The sequence below is a fragment of the Epinephelus lanceolatus genome, chromosome 10 (assembly GCF_041903045.1).
Source record: "Epinephelus lanceolatus isolate andai-2023 chromosome 10, ASM4190304v1, whole genome shotgun sequence".
Taxonomy (NCBI): Eukaryota; Metazoa; Chordata; class Actinopteri; order Perciformes; family Serranidae; genus Epinephelus; species Epinephelus lanceolatus.
This window is the reverse complement of record NC_135743.1, coordinates 6,620,818-6,644,115: the sequence shown is the minus strand read 5'-3', so window position 1 is coordinate 6,644,115 and position 23,298 is coordinate 6,620,818. Positions and strand designations below refer to the sequence as shown.

General features: G+C 40.2%; 1 protein-coding gene across 1 annotated transcript in view; it reads right to left on the bottom strand.

The window, feature by feature from the left end:
* Nucleotides 1-18,653: 18,653 nt before the first annotated feature.
* The window catches only part of agmo (alkylglycerol monooxygenase), a 76,152-nt gene continuing 71,507 nt past the window's right edge, over nucleotides 18,654-23,298 (bottom strand). The window contains exon 13 of the mRNA XM_033641523.2: nucleotides 18,654-21,272. Within this exon, the coding sequence (XP_033497414.2) occupies nucleotides 21,192-21,272 (81 nt within the window). The 3' untranslated portion in view covers nucleotides 18,654-21,191. The remainder of the gene's footprint in view (nucleotides 21,273-23,298) is intronic.

The window sequence follows — 23,298 nt, the reverse complement described above, 5'->3', positions numbered from 1 at the left end:
TAGCCTGAGTGTGGAGTCTAGTGCAGAACACCATGTATCATAATGGGACCATTATGTAAGGTCCTGTCCTGTGCATCAACACAGGCTGACCCCAGGTCTTCCTCCCTGTGGGGCTGAGAACGCATTGATGCTGGCCAGATAACAGACAGCTGGGTCTCCCTCACTTAGTTAACATCCCCAGGCAGAAGCAAAAGAGCATTAAGAGTGAAGAAAGCCTGACATTAATGTACAAACACTTCATATTAGCCTGAAGGCATCTGCCATTTTCAGGAAATGTCTCAGTATGCCAGGGGAGTACTGATCATTAAAAAAAAGGGTTTCATTCCACACTGATACATGTCCAAAACAAATGTTTCTCAGCATTTTGAAAACACAGATGCTCACACAACTCAGACTCCACCAACTACATTCATATACACAACTGATTTGCTTAAAAAAAAAAAAGTGTTTTCTAAGAAACCTAGCATGTCCTGAGTGACTGATTAGGCTGCTAGACACTTTGTAAGGTTAGTAAGTCAAAATGCTGCAGTGCTTCAAGTCAGCGTACTTTTAACGTTTAGTCCAACTGAACTGAAACTGCATCTTTTTAGGGGCTGCTGCAGTATTAATTTTTCCCTGTGACTCACAAGTCATGGGGTCTCCTTTGAGAAAAAAAAAAACTGAAACCATAATCACAAAACTAATATATGATATTTTTTGTTTCATGATGGTGCCCCCTATTTTCACCAAACAAACATTCTCCCCAAAAATATGCACTGCTTAAGTCAGTTTGCAGGCTACGTAGCCAATTAGCTGGTCAGCTGCAGCATGTAAACGTCCCTTTGGTCCATTTAGATACTGGTGTAGCTAGAAATCCAAGTTACTTCTACTCTTGTTCCCCTGCCGTAGTTCAGCCTGCCAGCCGCTGACGCTCCCCTCTGGCTAGCGGGGCCAAGCAGCAACCTCATCAGCTGAAAAATGAAGTCAATGGAGAAGTGCAAAAAACTGCAGTTCCTTGATTGGCCACTGGAGGCTGGCTTTAAAAACCACTCAATCTTCATAGACACCCATGTTCAAATGCCAGACTTTACAACAGTAATAAACATGTTTACATCCTGGTACAAAAATGTTTTTGGTCTCTATGGCTTATGTCAATATTCATGACAACTGTATGGGGGGTGAATTTTAATATAACTCACCTGTCTACATTTATTAAAGTTACGCATATTAAAGAGCAGGGTCGCTTTAGTGAAAGGCTGTCTGTGAGGTGTTGCTACAATCAAAGAGTCAGATCCACCCCTCAATTCTCGAGAGCTCCACCCTCTCATCCAAATATGGTCACTTCTGGCTTAAAAAAAAAAGACACAATGCTGATGGCTGAAATGCTGAACACGTCCAATGACCAATGGGTACTGTCACACTAACGACAAAGAGAACCTCTGATATTTCCCCGAAGACTTTTTTTTCTTGACAATAAACAACTATTAACCCAACCCAACTATTAACATTTTAAAGGATGTTGACATTATTTTTGACTATCATAAAACCTCAAAGTCTAACTGCTGCCTTCAATATTAATTGAAAGTGTGTTCAGCTACCTGCAAAGCTGTTCACGTCCATCCACAGTAAGATGAGTTTAATTATATCAACTGAAATGTTATTTGTAAGCGAGAGGCTGAAGATTAAAGCCACTATGTGTAGGCTAACTGACTGATCATTTTGTGTTGTGATCACATGATCCAGATGTTCATCCATTCATTTTCTGTAACCATTTCTCCTGTTGGGGGTCGCAGGGGGCTGGAGCCTATTCCAGCTGACACTGGGCGAGAGGCAGGGTTCACCCTGGACAGGTCGTCAGACTATCTCAGGGCTGACATAGAGACAGACAACCATTCACACTCACATTCACACCTACGGACAATTTAGAGTTACCAATTAACCTGTATGTCTTTGGACTGTGGGAGGAAGAGGAAAACCCTCCCACACTGAAACAGGGAGAACATGCAAACTCCACACAGAAGGGCTCCACCACCCCAAGGTTAGAGCCCCTCACCCTGGGTTTGAACGAGGAACCATCTTGCTGTAAGGCGACGATGCTAACCTCTGCACCACCGTGCCACCCAATCCAGGTGTTATCATACATATTTCTATTTCTGTTGTCATGACAACTGCACCAATACTTATAATGCTCTCACCATTAAGCTGTTACATGGTTCAATCACTGAACTTAACCAGCATATATTTGGGAAAGGGGTCTATAAGGGATGGGCCTTTGATTCCTTTTGCAGAAAACTCACCAAAGCTAGGAAATACTATGGTTTATTAAAACCAATATGACCAGTATTTCACTTACGTAAAAATAAGGATATCGAATAACATCAGTTGTGAATCACTGATTTCATCTAGCGTGTGCAGGGTTGGGAAATTTTCAACTTTGGTTCCCCCTGGTGGCAACACAAAAAACAACCCCCTTCCCTTCATACGTGTATATTCTACGCATAGTGGCTGTAACGATAAAGTCAATACAACATGCTGGGTCAGAGATGTCCCATTTTTCAGAATATAGATATCTCAGTAAATCTGTGTCAATCATTCACAGCCCACTCAGACAGGTGAGCCTACAGGGCGATGCTGTCCACTAGGTGACAGAACATATAGAAATACTTTCCAATGACAGAGCACCACACAGACCTTATGCATGCATGTCTGTCTAGTGTGTTTGAATGTGCCCACGTTTGCGCATTCATGTGTGTGTGTGTGTGTGTGTGTGTGTGTGTGTGTGTGTGTGTGTGTAGTGGGACTCCCCTCTGTCCCCCTGCAGACAGTTGGTGCAGAGCATTGAACTATATTATCATTGCATGAGTCACTGGAACATTCTGTGGCTCTGAGGGAGCAAATCACATTTGTTCCCTCTTCCCATCTGCCATGTAATAAGGAAAAGAGGAGGAAAAAGAAGAAGCCACACAGACAAATAAGATGTTTTAGCTGATGTGTGAAGTTTAAGTGTTTCTAAACAGATTGAACACACATCTGTAGAGATTTTAGCGTGATGAAATAAAGATGGATGTAAGTTTCACTGATAATGTGCTTAATGTCTGTTTTATTGTGCAAATGCAAACTCACCAAATAGTAGGTATTCTTATAAGCGACCTGTAAGAAGGGAAAAATGATGTTATTCAAATGCACAGCAAGAGATGGACAACTTAGCTTAACAGCAATGGGCTTTTTGTTACCTTTAGACTGTTTTCCTCCTTTCTTTATGCTACGCTAAGCTAACCATATCCTGGCTGCAGCTTATATTTACTGTACAAGCATGAGAGCAGTACCAATCTTCTCATCTAACCCTCAGCAACAAAGAGCAATATTTATTCATAGATTTTACTCAGCTTTGTGATCATAACCATAAAAATACTAAGGCACACTGCTTTGCAAAAATTAAAAATCCTTTAATAAATGCGCGTAGCGCTTCTGCATTTCAACTCACAGTCTTCTTAAGGGCATGTCTAAGCTCTCTCGGATTTTATTATTTTCACATCTATCAGTATTAAAGGATAACTTCAGCATTTTTCAACATAAACCTTATTTCCCAATGTAAATTGATCAAAGAGACTAATGTGAACAACAATTTTTGAAATTGATCCAGTATTGAGCGAGCATGCAGTGGCAGGCAGCTGAGCACTGAGCTGTAATGGAAGTACACGGGGCAATTGAACATTGTCACTCTATGTCTATTAAAAGTGGTTATTTTTGCCAGAGTGGCTCAGATTGTTATTATAAGTGTCTCTTTACCTTTCACTTGATCCAGTCTGTTTATTATCACCTCGTTAGTATTAGTTACTAGTATTTCACAGTAGTGTTGTCACGGTACCAAAATCTTTGTTTCGGTACCAATACCAATATGAATTTCGATACTTTTCGATACTCTTCGGTACTTTTCCTAAGGAAAAGTCCTTTTGGATACAAACCTTTAAAACAATAAATAGTAGGGGTGTAATGGTACCAAAAAAATCATGGTTTGGTAAGTACCTCGGTACGGACGTCACGGTTTGGTAACTCAAATGTTCCACCAAGTTTGTGTTGTCTCGTGTTGTCTCCCTTTGCGATTCAGACTTTCTCTTGCCTTTTTTCACGTGCACCAGCTGCGAATGTTGATACAGGTGTTGTCATACACACCACTTGCGCAATCTGTGCTCCAATAGGAACAAGAAAGGCGTTTGTGTGCATAAATGAGTAAAATAAATTAACTAAATTAATGAATTGAATCAATTTCAAAGTACCGGTATTTTCCAAATGCAGTATAGTACCGTTTGGAATACTCTAGGACTGCGGTACTATTTTAGTACCGGTATACCGTGCGACACTTCACAGTAGTGTTATCTAAAAGATATTCAGTTCATGAATGATTATTTACCTGATTTCAATCATGTGGGTGAGGCTTTCGAATCTGACCACTGCCCGTATTCATGCGAGTATACACTGAAGAGTGGATGAGGAGAGAGGAATGAAAGGCAGTGGACGGTGACCAGGGCTCTGCAGGACGTGAAGCAGGGAGATGTTGGAGCTCCTGGAGTTGCTGTGACCCCATGCCCACAGAAGAAGAACGCCTATGTTGTGAAGAGTGGTTCATGTTTGTGCATTTCCGACCTGTACAGACAAAATGAGTTACACTTCAAGCAGCTGGATCCTAACACTGTCCTGCAAAAAGTGACATCTTGTGCTTTCTTGTGATATTTCAGAACAAGAATTCTGCTTAAGAAGGCAATAATAACCAGACCAGACCAAGTGAAAGGTAAAGTGACACTTCAGATATTTATAATAACAATCTGAGCCTGTCTGTGGTGAAAATAACCACTTTTAATTGACATACAGTGACATCATATGATTACCCCATGTGCCTCCATTGCAGCTAACTCCACAGCTGCTGGCCGCTGTAGGCTCCCTCAACATGACCAATTTCAAAAATTGCTGTTCACATCAGTGTCTTTTCTCAGTTTACACGGGGAAACAGGGTCCAAGTTATCCTTTAAATTATTTGTTTCACCGTGACTGTTTGCAAAAACACTGATTTATTGTGAACATGTCCAAGTAAATGTGTAAACTATGACACAAGGTGTGCACATTCCACATAAATGGCTCGGTTTTCTAAACATTTTATCTCAAAAGACACTTCACTTCATCATGTTGTAGGCAAAATCAGGGAATCACTGAAATCACTAGGGATTAATCTTTTTGGAACTGTTAGTGTCTGTACAAAATTTTGTGCCAACACATCCAGCAGATGCTGAGATATTTCACCAACAGACCGATATCACCATCCAACAGCCGTGCCGCCTACATGGCTATAGACACGTCAATGAGCCACACTGTTGCACTGAGTGACATGTTCCTTCATTACCATAAACACATGCACTGTACCGTATATTTCCAAATAGTCGCCCGGTGGCAAATAGCCGCCTGCCGGGGGTTCGACCCCATTTTGCGTATTAAACACCAGTCCGATTAAACGCCCGGGCGATTTCCTCATTCATTGCCTCATTGCTGTCCCTCCTTGAGGGACTGTTTGCGCTTTTACGCACGGGTCGGTGGTGAAGTGGTGCACATGACTCGTACTACGGACAGACGGACGGACGGACAGACATGTCACCAGGACATCTGGCTACATTTTTCCCACATCAAATATCCATGATCACCTAGACCCGCGTGCGTAAAAGCGCACACAATTCCATGTCCTCTCACCACAGATGCTGTGATTTGATGGCCCGGTGCTCATTATAGCCCACTCTTATAAGACCCAATAATAATAATAATAAGTTACTGTGGACCTATATGTCATGCCTTTTAATAAAATTACCAGAAGAGTTCGCTGAAAAACAGGTAATGTCAGCTTGAATTACTCACGTGCGTCCCGGGATGGCGATATTTCGGTGTGGTGGCCTGTAACCGTTGGTTAAATGGCCCGTTAGGTTGGTATTCAGATAACTGGGGCTTTACTGGTATAATGCAATAGCACCACCCAGCGGTGAAACCCGTGTACACGAAAAAAATGACCCACTCTAAATGTTTAGAGATTTTTGTACACGAACTCACCCCTACATTATACAGTATTTTTGCACCAAAAACATACTGGACAGGAACTGTAACCAAATAACGGCCTGGTGCAGGTTGGTGCAAAAAAAAAGCCTTGAGCAAATAGCCCCTAGTTCTTTTAAATGCCTGGGGTCAAAATCGATTTTGTGAAATAAACGCCTGGGCTACTATTTGGAAAAATACGGTAGTTTATTTTGACTCAATCCCCCATACACAATCCTGCTACCACAAATACTCACTGGGGCACCAAATGTGGATTAATCCACAGCTAAAAATAGTCCCCAACAAAATCACTATTTCCTCTTGTTTGAGTAACATTTGATTTAAACTACAGTGCCTAGCTATTTTAGGAAATCACTGAGTCCTTTGTAAAAATGAAGCAATATATGTGTGACCTGTTTTTAAAGTCCAGGTAAAGCAAAAATTAATGTGTAATGAGTTTGTCACACCACAGAAAAATATTAACCTTCCCGCCATATCAAAATGATTAAAATAAGTTGCCAAGTATATAAAATTCGGTTTAGAAATCGTAAGAAGAAAAAAAAAGCAGTATTCTCTGCTCTGCGACAAAGCAGAGACACACCGCAGTGAGCAGTAACTGTCGGTAGGCCGAGTCACCTTTTCAGGGTGAAAGACTTAAAGTCACGTAAGTGACGGCTATGTAGCTTGTGTTTATATGATTGTGGCATTTAAAACAGTTTATTTGTGTTAGCCTGAAATAGCTAAGGGAGCTTGATGAACGTAGCAAACTTGTCCCTTACACACAGTGAACGAAACGACACTAATGCAGTGTGCTTCAACATTAGTACAGTAGTAACATAAGCCCCTTTTACACTGCCTCTTCAAGGTAGGAATGTCACGCAGTTTTGCCGCCTCATCATGCTCTATATAAGGTACGATCATGGAACGGAGGGACAAAGTGGTCTCACCTTTAATACCCCACAGGAGGTAGTACCAACGCCGAAACTAAGTCTGTATTAAAGGACAGCCTGCAGGACAAGACCATGGGCAGAACATTCTGACGATGTGTTATGCGTGCGACCCACTGTGGTAGATTTAAAAAGTAGCTTGTTAGTTGTTGCCATGAAACAAGGGTCATAACACAACACATAATTGATATGTTATTCAAGTAAAGAATTTGATGGTATTTCCATCTTTCCTGAGCAACAGTTTTGTGTAAAAGGAAGCAAAAGCCTGTCCCAAATATAAGCCAGCTGAGTTCAGTGATTTAAGCAAATAATAGCCTGGGCTATTATTCAAGTTTTACAATAGCAGGGGATGGGTTATGTTAAAGGGCCAGTGTGTAATATTTGGCATGGTTTATTGTCAATCTGAATCTGAATCTGAATATTCTACCCATTAATATGTTTATACAAGTGTATAATCGCTATAAAATAAAATTTGTTTGGTTTTCGTAGCCTTATAATTGTGCTTTTATATATATACAGTACAGGCCAAAAGTTTGGACACACCTTCTCATTCAATGCGTTTTCTTTATTTTCATGACTATTTACCTTGTAGATTCTCACTGAAGGCATCAAAACTATGAATGAACACATGTGGAGTTATGTACTTAACAAAAAAAGGTGAAATAACTGAAAACATGTTTTATATTCTAGTTTCTTCAAAATAGCCACCCTTTGCTCTGATTACTGCTTTGCACACTCTTGGCATTCTCTCAATGAGCTCCAAGAGGTAGTCACCTGAAATGGTTTCCACTTCACAGGTGTGCCTTATCAGGGTTAATTAGTGGAATTTCTTGCTTTATCAATGGGGTTGGGACCATCAGTTGTGTTGTGCAGAAGTCAGGTTAATACACAGCCGACAGCCCTATTGGACAACTGTTAAAATTCATATTATGGCAAGAACCAATCAGCTAACTAAAGAAAAACGAGTGGCCATCATTACTTTAAGAAATGAAGGTCAGTCAGTCCGGAAAATTGCAAAAACTTTAAATGTGTCCCCAAGTGGAGTCGCAAAAACCATCAAGCGCTACAATGAAACTGGCACACATGAGGACCGACCCAGGAAAGGAAGACCAAGAGTCACCTCTGCTTCTGAGGATAAGCTCATCCGAGTCACCAGCCTCAGAAATGGCAAGTTAACAGCAGCTCAGATCAGAGACCAGATGAATGCCACACAGAGTTCTAGCAGCAGACCCATCTCTAGAACAACTGTTAAGAGGAGACTGCGCCAATCAGGCCTTCATGGTCAAATAGCTGCTAGGAAACCACTGCTAAGGAGAGGCAACAAGCAGAAGAGATTTGTTTGGGCCAAGAAACACAAGGAATGGACATTAGACCAGTGGAAATCTGTGCTTTGGTCTGATGAGTCCAAATTTGAGATCTTTGATTCCAACCACCGTGTCTTTGTGAGACGCAGAAAAGGTGAACAGATGGATTCCACATGCCTGGTTCCCACTGTGAAGCATGGAGGAGGAGGTGTGATGGTGTGGGGGTGTTTTGCTGGTGACACTGTTGGGGATTTATTCAAAATTGAAGGCACACTGAACCAGCATGGCTACCACAGCATCCTGCAGCGACATGCCATCCCATCCGGTTTGCGTTTAGTTGGACGATCATTTATTTTTCAACAGGACAATGACCCCAAACACACCTCCAGGCTGTGTAAGGGCTATTTGACCAAGAAGGAGAGTGATGGAGTGCTGCGGCAGATGACCTGGCCTCCACAGTCACCGGACCTGAACCCAATCGAGATGGTTTGGGGTGAGCTGGACCGCAGAGTGAAGGCAAAGCGGCCAACAAGTGCTAAACACCTCTGGGAACTCCTTCAAGACTGTTGGAAAACCATTTCAGGTGACTACCTCTTGAAGCTCATGGAGAGAATGCCAAGAGTGTGCAAAGCAGTAATCAGAGCAAAGGGTGGCTATTTTGAAGAAACTAGAATATAAAACATGTTTTCAGTTATTTCACCTTTTTTTGTTAAGTACATAACTCCACATGTGTTCATTCATAGTTTTGATGCCTTCAGTGAGAATCTACAATGTAAATAGTCATGAAAATAAAGAAAACGCATTGAATGAGAAGGTGTGTCCAAACTTTTGGCCTGTACTGTATATATATAGCAAGGGCCTTGCTTTAGAGAGATCGCCATCTTGCGCCGCCATGTATGTACAGCAGACCGAGTGGACAATCCAGCCAGCCAGAGAACGCGTTTCGCGTGTATAAATGAACCAACGAAGACAGCGGAAGGAAGGAAGAAGGAGGAGGAAACAGCAGAGTGTTAGTAGTTCGTTGATAGAGAGTAGTGAAAAGTTTTTTTAGTTATAAAGTTTGCGAATGGACCACACTTACCACGCAACAGGAGAGAATGAACCCGAACCGTCATCTGCGAGGAAAAGAAGACGCAACTTCACTCCTTGTGATGCACTCTCTGCGGCGCTTTTCCTCCTGGTGATATATCTCCCCAACAATGGCAGCAGTAGCACCGAATCCCATTCTGTGCATTCAGCCTCTCTTCTCACCCGCTCAGCATCAAACACATGGAGTTCCTCATCTGTATGCTCCGGCTCAAACAGGTATGGCTCTGGGTCTGTGTCCGCTACAAGAAACTTCAAAATCGCGTTCAAAGTCGTCCATTGCAGCTACTATAGTCCGGAGATATTTCTAGGCTAAATAAACAGCTGAGCACTGTTTACCGGCTACCCTGTCAGTCAGTGTGCGGGCTGGAGATTACCGGAGCAGAGAGGGGAGGGGGGTCCCCACTCGGTATGGTAAACGAGTATGTGTGTAAAGTTATAAAGTGTGTCTGTTACGCCAGAAGAGTCAGAGTTTGGGACGGAGTGGAGTGTTACCGGAGTTTCTGGAGTGCTCAAATAAACGGGCCTTTTTCCCGAATGCTCCTCTGGTCTCCTGCTTGTGAGGGATTCATTACAATATCGTAACATGGTTAAGATTTCTAAATAAATATTCACCTCGTCGCTAGATAGACCTACTCCTGAAAAACTCGTGCTCAAGGCTTTTTGTCCCTACGAGGCCACCGTCATTTACCCAACGGGAGGGGTGAGCGAGTGAGCCCTGCAATCTAGAATTTGACCACTGATGTCACTGTTTCCAACGGTTTTCAACCCATTTTACACACTGGCCCTTTAAGGATGGCTTCAGTGCATCATCCAGCCATGATTTCAGGCCTGCCAAAAACAATCCTGGGCACAAAAATGCTGACTTTCACACGTTTTAAACAAGTATTTTCTAACATGTATAATGAGTTTTACAAAGAAGTCACATATTTTGATTTAGTTGGGCTTTTAAGATTTCCATCTTCAGTTGGAGCCAATGGGCCTGGAGCTGAGAGCCACAGACAGGTTAGACAAGTCGGAAAGTATTGGGAGAGAATAGAGAGAATATTCCAAGCCTTATCTTTTAAGGGTCCCACTTCTAATTAGAGAAAATGTTTGTATAAAACTGTTTTGAGAATTCATTGATGCCATTTTCAGATGATTCAGAGGCTGTTAAAAAGCTCCCATTGCTCTGCAGGGGATGAAATAACTGCTGGTTTGTTTTTGCTCCCTTTTACATTACAGCCAGATCTAATTCTCATTGACCGTCTCATCGATCGTTTTTCTTGAGCGACATTTCCTCGTTCCATTAAGCGAGACCCCGGGCAGAATTCCCTCACCACCTATTAGTAGGATTTCATGCAAAGGTGAAGGCCATATCCTTCCACAGTGGGATCAATAAGTCAGCTTCTCAGCCCGTCAGTGGATCGCTTCAGTAACCCAACAGGTCATTAAAAAGCAGAGGATATGAGCAGAGCAGCACAGAGAAGGGCTCTTAATCTCTGTTAAAGAAAATTTAGAGACTATAACATGTCACGGTTAATAATGTGTTATACTAAATGGACTGCAGATAATGACATTAACACGGTTAATCAGCCTGAGTAAAAAATGGGTTCCACAGAGAGATGACTGTGGATGTGGATTTTATCCCCCATCATTCACACTGGAGGCCCATGATGATGTGATCTCTTAATGTCCAGAATAAACAGGAGGAATGATCATGTGAGTGTTGTTTTACTGTGCACCTATCTTTTAAAAAGTATACTTCAGGTCTTTAAAAAAAACGGTACGCAACTCCTATGATGAATATGTATAATGTATGAATGTATGCAACATGTAAAATATAATAACTTTACTTGTATTTATTTACTCTTTTTTTTTCATTTTAGTCATTTTGTTTTTTGTTTTTTTTATTTAATTTTATATGTTTTTATTTTATTTTATTTTTCTGAAATGCTTTGGCAAGAACACTTTGTTCACAGCTATTTGAACTGAAATGAATTTAATTGATATAAAGGAGTTAAAATTAGCACATTAAACAAACAGTAAAATTCAACATACACATTAATGCAGCAGTAATATTAATTAAAAAAAGCATCAGATATAAGTCAGTCTGTAAAAAAAAAAAGGCAGCGTACTATGTATATTATACTGTATAGTAACCAAGAATGGACTGCAGCAGTATAATGTAGAGCCTGTATGTAACACCTGTATGTAACCTGTTTACGTATGTAACCAGATTACTTTTATTTTAACTTGTATTTATTTTCTATTTAATTTATCTATTTTGGTTTTGTTTTTAGTTTTGCCTGTTCATTTTATTTTATTTTATTTATAATATTGAACATATGCCACACAGGTATAATAAATACATATATTTATTTTAATTTTTTTTAATGTAATTTTATTTAATTTTTATGAAATGTTTTGGCAATAACGCTTTGTTCACGCTAATACAGCTATTTGAATTAAACTGAATTGAATTGATATAAAAGAGTTAAAATTAGAACATTAATCACAGTAAAATAAAACACATTAATGCAGCAGTAATATTTGTCCAAAAACATCAGATATAATTCAGAAGTATTTATAAGTATTTTCAGTGTGGTATTGATACTTTTACTTGAGTAAAGATCTGAGTACAAACACATAACGTTAACTAGCCTTTTGCTTCAGGTATTGCCAACGGTTAATAGAGATACCCAACTCAGCTCACTTCCTGATTCAGTGACGTCAGCGCCATGCCCCCATAGGAGACTTGCGGCAGATCTGAATGTATTGTTGTCAATGAGGAAAATTTGAGGGACAACAGGCTCTGATTGGAGGGAGAGCTAACCACGCCCACTTAGGAGACAGGAAGAGTAACCGTTTTCTTAACATTGGATAAGCCTACAGTTGGGTATCTCCCTTCATCCAGTATCTCTGATTGTATTCAAACAGATGGCGCACTCTAGCGCCTCACTGTTTCAAACACGTATTGCAACAACTGTAGCCGCTGTGTACCAAAAAGCTATGATAACACTGATGAAACCATGTCATCCGATACTACATGGAGTATTCATTCAGGCTCCTACACAGACACACGCGACGCGAGTTGACAAACCCCCTCCTCGCCATGCTGGCTGTGTTTACAACGTAGGACTGTTGGGGCGGATGTAAATTGAAACAAACAGATCACGTCTTGTCTTTTGACAACTGACAAGTGGCTCAACCTCACACACCTCATCCCTCTCCTCGCATTACTCATAGGCATTACTGCGCCGCTAACAGCTGTCAGTGGCCAGCGGCACTACTGCCGCATAACAAAGTCCCACTCTTTGAGCATAATGCAGGATCATGTATTATGCAGCATCACGGGAGACGGAATCCTCGTCGCCAAGAAAGTGCAAAAGGGAATCAAAAAAGCAGCGTGACCGGCGAATTAAAAAAACAAGGGTCAACATTGGGGTTGCCTTTCCCAGGTGGAGAGAGCTGCTGAAGGAGAAAGGTAATACAATCACAGGCCAGTGCTAACAGCGGCTAACAGCAGCTAACAGCGGCACAGTGATGCGAGGAGAGGGATGAGGCTGTTAGCGACCGGCGAATTAAAAAAACGAAGGCCCACATCGGGGTAGCCTTTCCCAAGTAGAGAGAGCTGCTGAGGGAGAATGGTAATGCAATCACAGGCCAGCGCCGCTGTTGGCTGTTAGCCGCTGTTAGCGGCCAGTCGCTAACTTGGATTGGTGAGGTTTAGTGGAGTATGGTTAAGTAGGACTAGGACCCATTGTAGGGTCCTAAGTAGGACAGGTCATCTCATCTATCCCAAGGAAATCTAGTTTATATGCACACTCACTAGCCACTTTATTAGGGACACCTGTTCAACTGCTTGTTAACAAAAACATCTAATTAGCCAATCACGTGGCAGCAACTCTGCATTTAGACGACCTGCTGAAGTTCAAACTGAGCATCAGAATGAGGAAGAAAGGTGATTTAGGTGACTTTGAACATGGCATGGTTGTTGGTGCCAGACGGGCTGGTCTGAGTATTTACTGGGATTTTCAGCACAACCATCTCTAGGGTTTACAGAGAATGGTCCCAAAAAGAGAAAATATCCAGTGAGCCAAAATGCCTTGTTGATGCCAGAGGTCAGAGGAGAATGGCCAGACTGGTTCAAGATGATAGAAAGGCAACAGGAAGTCAAATAAGCACTGGTTCCAACCAAGGTGTGCAGAAGACCATCTCTGAAGCAACAACACCTTGTCCAACCTTGAAGCAGATGGGCTACAGCAGCAGAAGACCACACCAGGTGCCACTCCTGTCAGCTAACAACAGGAAACTGAGGCTACAATTCACACAGGTTTTCTCACCAAAACTGGATAATAGAAGATTGGACAAACCACATTCAGATGGAAGCATGGATCCATCCTGCCTTGTATGAACGGTTCAGGCTGCTGCTGGTGGTGTAATGGTGTGGGGGAGATTTTCTTAGTACCAACTGAGCATGGTTTAAACACCACAGCCTACCTGAGTATTGTTGCTGACCGTGTCCATCCCTTTATGACCACAGTGTACCCATCTTCTGATGGCTACTTCCAGCAGGATAACGCACCATGTCACAAAGCTCACATCATCTCAAACATGACAATGAGTTCACTGTACTCCAATGGCCTGCACAGTCACCACATCTCAGTCCAATAGAGCATCTTTGGGATGTGCTGGAACGGGAGATTCTCATCATGGATGTGCAGCCAACAAATCTGCAGCAACTGTGTGATGTCATCATGTCAACATGGACCAAAATCTCTGAGGAATGTTTCCAGCACCTTGTTGAATCTATGACACCAAGAATTAAGGCAGTTTTGAAGGAAAAGGGGTCCAACCTGGTACTGGCAAGGTGTACCTTATAAAGTGGCCCGTGAGTGTGATGGTGTGTCTTCCTCAAGCTACCAGAGACCTGGGAGTCTGAGGGTTCTGTGCAGTACCTTAGCTGTTCCTATGGCTGCACTCTTCTGGACAGAGACCTCAGATGTTGTACCTCTTCCAGTTTGGGGTCACAGCCCCCTTTGCATACAGAGAGTAAAGAAATGAAGGACTGACCTGCTGTTACCTGTTATCATCAGCGTGGACCGGTTCACTCTGGTGTTTCACAAGGCTGGCTGCAGGAAATACTTCAAAATCAAACCCAGAAAAAATAATGTGTGAAAATCCATCCCCCGTGACCCCTCATGGGTTTAAACCTCTGAGCTTGGAGCATGTTGGATGTCTGGCCACACACTAATCAGTGATGTCACAGCAGGAGTTTGGTTTTGACAGCTGCTGGAAATCAGTGACATCACTGATTGAGACATGAACAGTTTGAAGCCAGAAGAGAAGCAGAAGTTCTCTGATTTGATGTCTCCCATGATGCTCGGAGGATGTGTGTAAATATGTGGCCTGATCTATGAGCTTTTAATGTTTTCAACACGCAGGATCCTATTTTAAGCATCTGCTGTTTCCTGACTGTGGAGTTATTTTAATGCTACACACACATGCAAATGAGCTCAGTCTGTAGGCTGTTCCTTACAGATGTTACCTGCATCTGTCAGGGAGGTGAACACATTTGATAACGTGTGTGGTGTTTCAGTGAAGCCACCAGGAGTGCGCAGCACATACGTACAGCAGAGCGACGCCATCTGTAGACCTGTTAATGACACATCATGAATATTCACACAGTTTTCACTAAATCCAGTCATTAACATGATCTGCAGACTCTGGTGTTTTCACCATGATTACAGTCACACACTGATATTCATATTTTTATATTTGCACATGAACATATACACACTGCTTTAGGTATCATTTTGTGAGACAGGTGAGATTTTAGTTGTATATTTAAGACTGTGACGTCTCAGGAGTGCTTAATAAAGATGTGTTTTTACAGGTATTTATACAAAATGCCAAATTTCACACACCTTCTGGACTTTAACATGAGACGATGCTTTTTATGGAAACATCTCACACTCAAAACTTTATTAAATATTAAAATATATATAAATTACATGGAATACTTATCTTTATGTAAAGCACTTGTCAAATCTCACACTGTGAAAAATAGTCTGTTTTAATAACTGATAATTTTCCTCAGTGTTCTCATATTGGTTGTTGTTTTCCTCGTGCTCAGAATTATTTTATATTAAAAACTATATAAAATACATGGAATACTTATCTTTATGTATAGCTTGTTTTTTTTTGTTTTGTTAAAAAATTGTTTAACACCAAAGTGATTTTTTTCCTTGATCTTCTCACATTTGTTGTTGTTTGTGCTCAAACGTAGCACTATTTTATGTTAATATATATATATAAATTACATGTAATACTTTATTTTTAATTTTTTTATTTATTTTATATACTTTATTAATCCTCCTGAGGGGAAATTCCATTTTTTCACTACTTATCTTTATATACCGCACTTGTTCAATCTCGCCCTGTAAAAAAACAATGTTTATTTTCTTTAACACAAAATTGATTTTACCCTTGATTTTCTCAGATTTGTTTTTTTCTCAAACTCAGTACTATTTTATATTTAACTTTTTTATATTAGAATATATATATATATATATATAGATGTATGTGTATATATATATATATATATATATATATATATATATACAGTACAGGCCAAAAGTTTGGACACACCTTCTCATTCAATGCGTTTTCTTTATTTTCATGACTATTTACATTGTAGATTCTCACTGAAGGCATCAAAACTATGAATGAACACATGTGGAGTTATGTACTTAACAAAAAAAGGTGAAATAACTGAAAACATGTTTTATATTCTACTTTCTTCAAAATAGCCACCCTTTGCTCTGATTACTGCTTTGCACACTCTTGGCATTCTCTCCATGAGCTTCAAGAGGTAGTCACCTGAAATGGTTTTCCAACAGTCTTGAAGGAGTCCCCAGAGGTGTTTAGCACTTGTTGGCCCCTTTGCCTTTACTCTGCGGTCCAGCTCACCCCAAACCATCTCGATTGGGTTCAGGTCCGGTGACTGTGGAGGCCAGGTCATCTGCCGCAGCACTCCATCACTCTCCTTCTTGGTCAAATAGCCCTTACACAGCCTGGAGGTGTGTTTGGGGTCATTGTCCTGTTGAAAAATAAATGATCGTCCAACTAAACGCAAACCGGATGGGATGGCATGTCGCTGCAGGATGCTGTGGTAGCCATGCTGGTTCAGTGTGCCTTCAATTTTGAATAAATCCCCAACAGTGTCACCAGCAAAACACCCCCACACCATCACACCTCCTCCTCCATGCTTCACAGTGGGAACCAGGCATGTGGAATCCATCCGTTCACCTTTTCTGCGTCTCACAAAGACACGGCGGTTGGAACCAAAGATCTCAAATTTGGACTCATCAGACCAAAGCACAGATTTCCACTGGTCTAATGTCCATTCCTTGTGTTTCTTGGCCCAAACAAATCTCTTCTGCTTGTTGCCTCTCCTTAGCAGTGGTTTCCTAGCAGCTATTTGACCATGAAGGCCTGATTCGCGCAGTCTCCTCTTAACAGTTGTTCTAGAGATGGGTCTGCTGCTAGAACTCTGTGTAGCATTCATCTGGTCTCTGATCTGAGCTGCTGTTAACTTGCGATTTCTGAGGCTGGTGACTCGGATGAACTTATCCTCAGAAGCAGAGGTGACTCTTGGTCTTCCTTTCCTGGGTCGGTCCTCATGTGTGCCAGTTTCGTTGTAGCGCTTGATGGTTTTTGCGACTCCACTTGGGGACACATTTAAAGTTTTTGCAATTTTCCGGACTGACTGACCTTCATTTCTTAAAGTAATGATGGCCACTCGTTTTTCTTTAGTTAGCTGATTGGTTCTTGCCATAATATGAATTTTAACAGTTGTCCAATAGGGCTGTCGGCTGTGTATTAACCTGACTTCTGCACAACACAACTGATGGTCCCAACCCCATTGATAAAGCAAGAAATTCCACTAATTAACCCTGATAAGGCACACCTGTGAAGTGAAAACCATTTCAGGTGACTACCTCTTGAAGCTCATGGAGAGAATGCCAAGAGTGTGCAAAGCAGTAATCAGAGCAAAGGGTGGCTATTTTGAAGAAACTAGAATATAAAACATGTTTTCAGTTATTTCACCTTTTTTTGTTAAGTACATAACTCCACATGTGTTCATTCATAGTTTTGATGCCTTCAGTGAGAATCTACAATGTAAATAGTCATGAAAATAAAGAAAACGCATTGAATGAGAAGGTGTGTCCAAACTTTTGGCCTGTACTGTATATATATATATATATATATATATATATATATATATATATATATATATATATGTACATTCCATGGAATACCTATCTTTATATATAGCACTTCATAAATCTCATTGTTTGTTTTTTCTCATACTCAGTGCTATTTTCAATTAAAAAAATGTATGTAATAAATTACATTACATACATCTTTATATTTAGCATTTTGTTAAATCTCACCCTGTAAAAAAAAGTTGTTTTTTTGTTGGATAATTAATTTAATTTTTTTTAACACCAACCAGAATTTTTTCCTTAATTTTCTCACTTTTTTCCCCCCTCAAACTCATTACTACTTTATATTAAAATAAATCCAAATTACGTGGAATACTTACCTCTATACACAGCACTTATTGAACCTCGCCCTGTCGAAAACAAAAATCTATTAATTTTATTTTAACACCAAACTTATTTTTTCCTTTGATTTCCTCACATTTGTTTTTCCTAAAACTCATCTTCTATTAATACATATATAAATTACATGAAATACTTCTCTTTATATGAAGTACATCCCCTCAAAACTTTTTTTTGTAAAATCTTTTATTTTTTTTAACAGCAAACTTTAAATTTTTTTTGCTCTCACATTTATTGTTGTTTTTCGTCAAACCCAGTGCTATTTTATATTAATATATAAATTACATGGAATACTTATCTTTACATATAAATCTCACCCTGTCTGATATTTTTTATCAGTAAACTTGATTATTTTCCTTAACTTTCTCACATGTTTCTGTTTTCCCTTAGGCTCAGTACTTTAAAATACATCTTAATGTCTTAAATACGCTGATGAAGGGATTTTCACTGATCACATAAGACGTGGATTTCACAGAGACTTTTGGCGGTTGATAACAGCACCATCTGCTGTGGAGTGTTTGTCACTCCCACACAAGATCTGGAGGTTGGAGGGAAGGATTCATACCAACAATCTGCTGTTTCGACACACACTGCACAAACCTCTCCATTAGTCATGTGTGCATTTTTAGGAAAAAACAAAACAAAAAAAGACATGATGAGCAAAATTACAGTTCTTTTAATTGCAGTGAGGAATGAAGAACAATACACTGCACGGTGTTGTGCAAGTTAAAGCTTCAGTATGAGCAGCATTTGTTTCGTACGAGGCAGTGTTGGGGAGAGGTGAACAACACGTCATCAAACCAGCAGTTTAATTACAGTTTGCAGGAGCTTGCTGGTAGTTCAACTACAGTCATATTTGCACTGTGATTCAAGTAGTTAAATTACGTTGTTTTTTTTTTTGTTTTGTTTTTTTGGCCATTTTTTAAGTTAGTTACTAAAACTACAAACTATTTTGGGCCACAAAAAGAAGGGAATGATTTTTTACTTTTATTTTATCATTATCTCTCTCCTGTAATTGAACCCTATTTGACCATAATTAGCCATAAGTATTGTTTCTACTATTTTTCCCCGTTAAAGGGACTTTTTGGGCAGTTTTTCCTCATCCACTGTGAGGGTCCAAAGGACAGAGGGATGTCGTATGCTGTAAAGCCCTGTGAGGCAAATTGTGATTTTTGATATTGGGCTTTATAAATAAAATTGATTGATTGAAACTGATCATTGCTTTTTGTTAACAAATGTTAATAAGAGAAGGGGAACTGCCCATTGGTCCGACCATATTAAACCCATTGTTCCGAAGTCCGTTCCGACATCATCATGATGCCCTGTGGTTAAGGTCTGGTTAGGTTTAGGCACAAAAACCACTTGGTTAGGGTCAGGAAAAGATCATGGTGTGGGTTAAAATGAAAAAGAAAGTGACAAACACATAAGCTGTGAGCCTGCTCCGCCTCAAGCCTTTCCCAGCTGACCCAGAGCCGGTCGCGGTGCACCATCAAGGTAGAACTACGCCCGCCGGGAGCCGTTCAGCACCACGGACCGTCAGACTAATGGGATGTTGGACCAATGACATGGACCCCAGAGAAGTTGTTGGGTGCTTCACCAGAAGTTACCTGACTAACTGAGAAATCCTATTTGGTACAACATCACGTCCTACACTCTAGTTTCTTAAAGCAGGTGTCAAACTGATGGACATTGGATACAAAACCAAAACTGACATTCCTGTGAACAGTTGGAAACTTTCTGCAATAAACTCAGTTGAGTGGCATTTTTTGCTGATGCGACTTAAATATTTTGTTATAATTACGTACGATACACATTGGAACTGTCATCATTTTTTACAAAGTAGATTTAACTACTTTTTTTGAAGGACTGTCTCCAGTACCAGTTTTGTGGCTTTGAAGAAATATTCATGTTTTTTGAAACATCAGTTTTCAGTCGTTGCTAACATGCAGGCTGCAGTAACATTAATAACTTGAAAAAGAAACTGTTACTTACAGCTTTCAGGGGATTTGCCAAGCTGGTGGTAGATCAGTGATGCACCATTTTCCTTTAACATATCTGGCACTTGACTTTTTGGGGGTCATCTTTGTAAAGTTTAAAACTATTTTGACTTTGTCGACATCTTGCTAGCGAATCTGTAAGTCTGTCACTGGTGGTCAAACTGTTGGAGTCGCCAAACTAGGCCTCTCACTAAGTTTAAATGTCCTCGTCTAAGAATAACTAATAGTTTATTTTGATGCATAAGCCGTTAGGTTGGATTACTACTTCTTAATTTATGGGCTGTTTGGGATTTTCAGCATTATGGTGTAAAAAAACAAAAACAAAACCAGAGCATTTGAATACTGATTAAGGCACTGATTAGCATGGCAAGGATCCAACCTTCAGTCCTATTTTTTTCTAAGCAGCTTTAGTAAACCAAATTCCATTTCTCCCTGCGGTAGCTTTGCTGTAGTTTTTCCAGTGTGAAGTAATTGGCAGCTTTCAAAGTTTTGCTTCCCCAACACTGATAAGAGGTATATGTTGCATAGTAGAGGCATAAAATAAAATAATTTACACAGTGGTTCAGGTGACATATAAAAATGTTAATTCATTAGTACTTTAATTAGCAGTGCAGCACCTCTGTTATAACAGCACAGACCAGTGGTTCTCAAACTGTTGGGGGGGGGGTCACAGAGCCTGTGCAGGTGGGGCTGATGATCAGGGGGAAATATGGAGTGAAACAAAGTTGGATGAATATGACTTATGTGGGGAAATAAACAAGAGCCTGGTGATGCTATTATGCTGATGTTTGTTTCACTATAATTCAACATGGATCCTTCTTATAAGCTGCTTCCCCAGTTATTGTTCATGATTAATTAACAATTCAGCTTGTGGGGGGGGGGCATGACAGACAAAGTTTGAGAACCACTGGTGTGGACGTAAGCACAGAAGATTTTTATAAAGAGAGAAATGCACCATTTGATAAAAAGCACCAGGTGAGCACCTTGCCTTGTCTTATGGCTGAATGAGTCATCAACAGACTTCAACCAGCTGCAGATAAAAAGTGAATGAAGCAGAAGCTGGAACAATGACTGTTTCTCCACACACAGATGAAAGTGTACAAAGTGTTAAAGGTGATTAAAATATGCTACTAAGGAATTACGTCAACAATTATGACTTCAAAGGCTAAAATTCAGTCGGGTTCTTCTTGTGTCGACTCAGTCGGCCTTCCTCTTGATGGTGAGCAGCTGAGTGAAGCTCTGCAGAGCCCAGTACAGCAGAGAGAGGGAGACAAAGGCCTGGACAACACAGACAGAGAGGAGAGGTCACAATCAGGGGCTGTAGTCACAAAGCCTGCGGGTACAAAGAGTTTCTCCTGGTGATGAAACTCCAGGAAATTTTTAGCAAATATTTTCCCCTAAAATTAAGACAAGATCCTGGTAAAGATACAAACATCTTAGCCCTTAAGAGAGCGCCTGAGGTGTGTTAGGACTAAAGAGTGAGAGGCTCATGAGTTTCTTATGTAGAAGAGCAAATGGTGGAAAGACAAAAAAAAAAAAAAAAAATTCTCCAATCACTGGATGACAGTGAGTTAATGAAACGCTACAGATCAGATGGTGCAGGGATAACGTCTGTGGTCGATCTCATCGGAGACGTGCTCACATCTCCCACCCACTCCAATAACGCTGTGACACCAGATATGAATGTGATCACAACTCTCAGCATCGGAAATAAACCTAAGCACATAAATGCAACTACAGGCTGCTGCCCAAGTACGCCTATGATTTTTAAACATTCTACAGGCTTTAAAGTGTGGCTTACATTTTATTCAACAGCGATGTTCACTACATAAAACAGCTCTCATAATTACACCATGTCTTAATAGAGACTAAATTCTACGATCAGGCCGACTGACTTCACTGTTCATTATGACTAAGAGGGCACTGGGGTCGACCACACCTCCTCACTAAGCTAAATGTTTCTGTCTCTTCCTCGTTCAGAACCCCTCTGAGAATTTTCCTGACTCACTCCTAAACCAGGACTCTTGTTAAAATTTTTAGTCTGAGTTAGGAGCTCTCTGAAAGTGTTCTCAAAATGTTTGTGAATAATCAAAATAAAGGCTGCGACACCTTTACAGAGACTCAGAATATGAAGATTTGCTCATTCAGCCGAGGTGACGAGTCAAGTGTTATCTAAGCAATAGAAATAAGCAGCTGCTCTGCTCTCTGAGCGAGGACCAAAATCTGTTTGTAGGTCTGTGAAAGTGTTAACGAGCTAACAGCTCCAGTTTGAGGGTGGTCTTGTTACACAATGTTGTGTCTGTATTAATAAAGATATTTTATTAAAACTCAGATGTCTGACTGCAACTAAAAATGATTTAGACTATCAATTAATATGCCAAATATTTTTATTATTTTAATTGATTCGGGGCTCAAACAGTCATGAAATTCCTGGAAAAATTATGAACTTAGACAAACTGTTTTCCAGGCCTGCAAAAGTTTTGAATTTACATTGTTTTGTTTTATTGTTTAAAATGTTAATAAAAATCCCAAAACAAGTATGTAATGTTATGATATAATGTTACAGAAAATACATTCCCTGTATTACTCATTTAAGAATTAGTGCTGCACTGCGTGACCGTTGATACGTCACTAGTAACTAATAGCAGGAATGTCTAACAAGCGAGGAGCTAGCAGTGTGCTCATCCACAGATGCCCGGGAAGTGCATGTTTAATAATGTGTGGCTGTATCCCTATAAAGATCCGCCCATTTTAAAATACTTTAATAAATTCATGGAAAAATATCATGGAAAAGTTAAGGGAAAATTTTGAAAATTGTCCAACTAAGGGACTGATTGCTATTTATGAGGAGGGAGGGGAAGAGGACTCGGGAGAGACTTAAGTGTTTTATTTTGGCTTAGGGGAGGTGCACACAAATTTAAATGGTTGTATTTTGTAATCATTTTACTTAAGATTGTTTGGAAGGCATGCTTTCTTTAAAAATCACCAAAATGACAATATTTATCACAGCCAGAAACTGTGAAAAGAGAAATTATTGTTGGATTTTCAAATTTCCAACGGTCCTTGAACACCTCATGTGCAATGAAACGCTTCTGTGAAAAAATAAAATAAAAAAATAAGAAAATCTGATCAAAATCACTTTATTTTATGTCTCTTTTAAAATGTGGCCAAAAATAAACCATTCGCACAAACTAACCAGTGAAGAACTAAGGCTTTTATTAACTCCAGGATTTCAACTTTCAAGTTTCGAACATCAAAGTGTACGTTTTAAAAATCTAATAACTAATTTGTGGTGGAGGGAAGG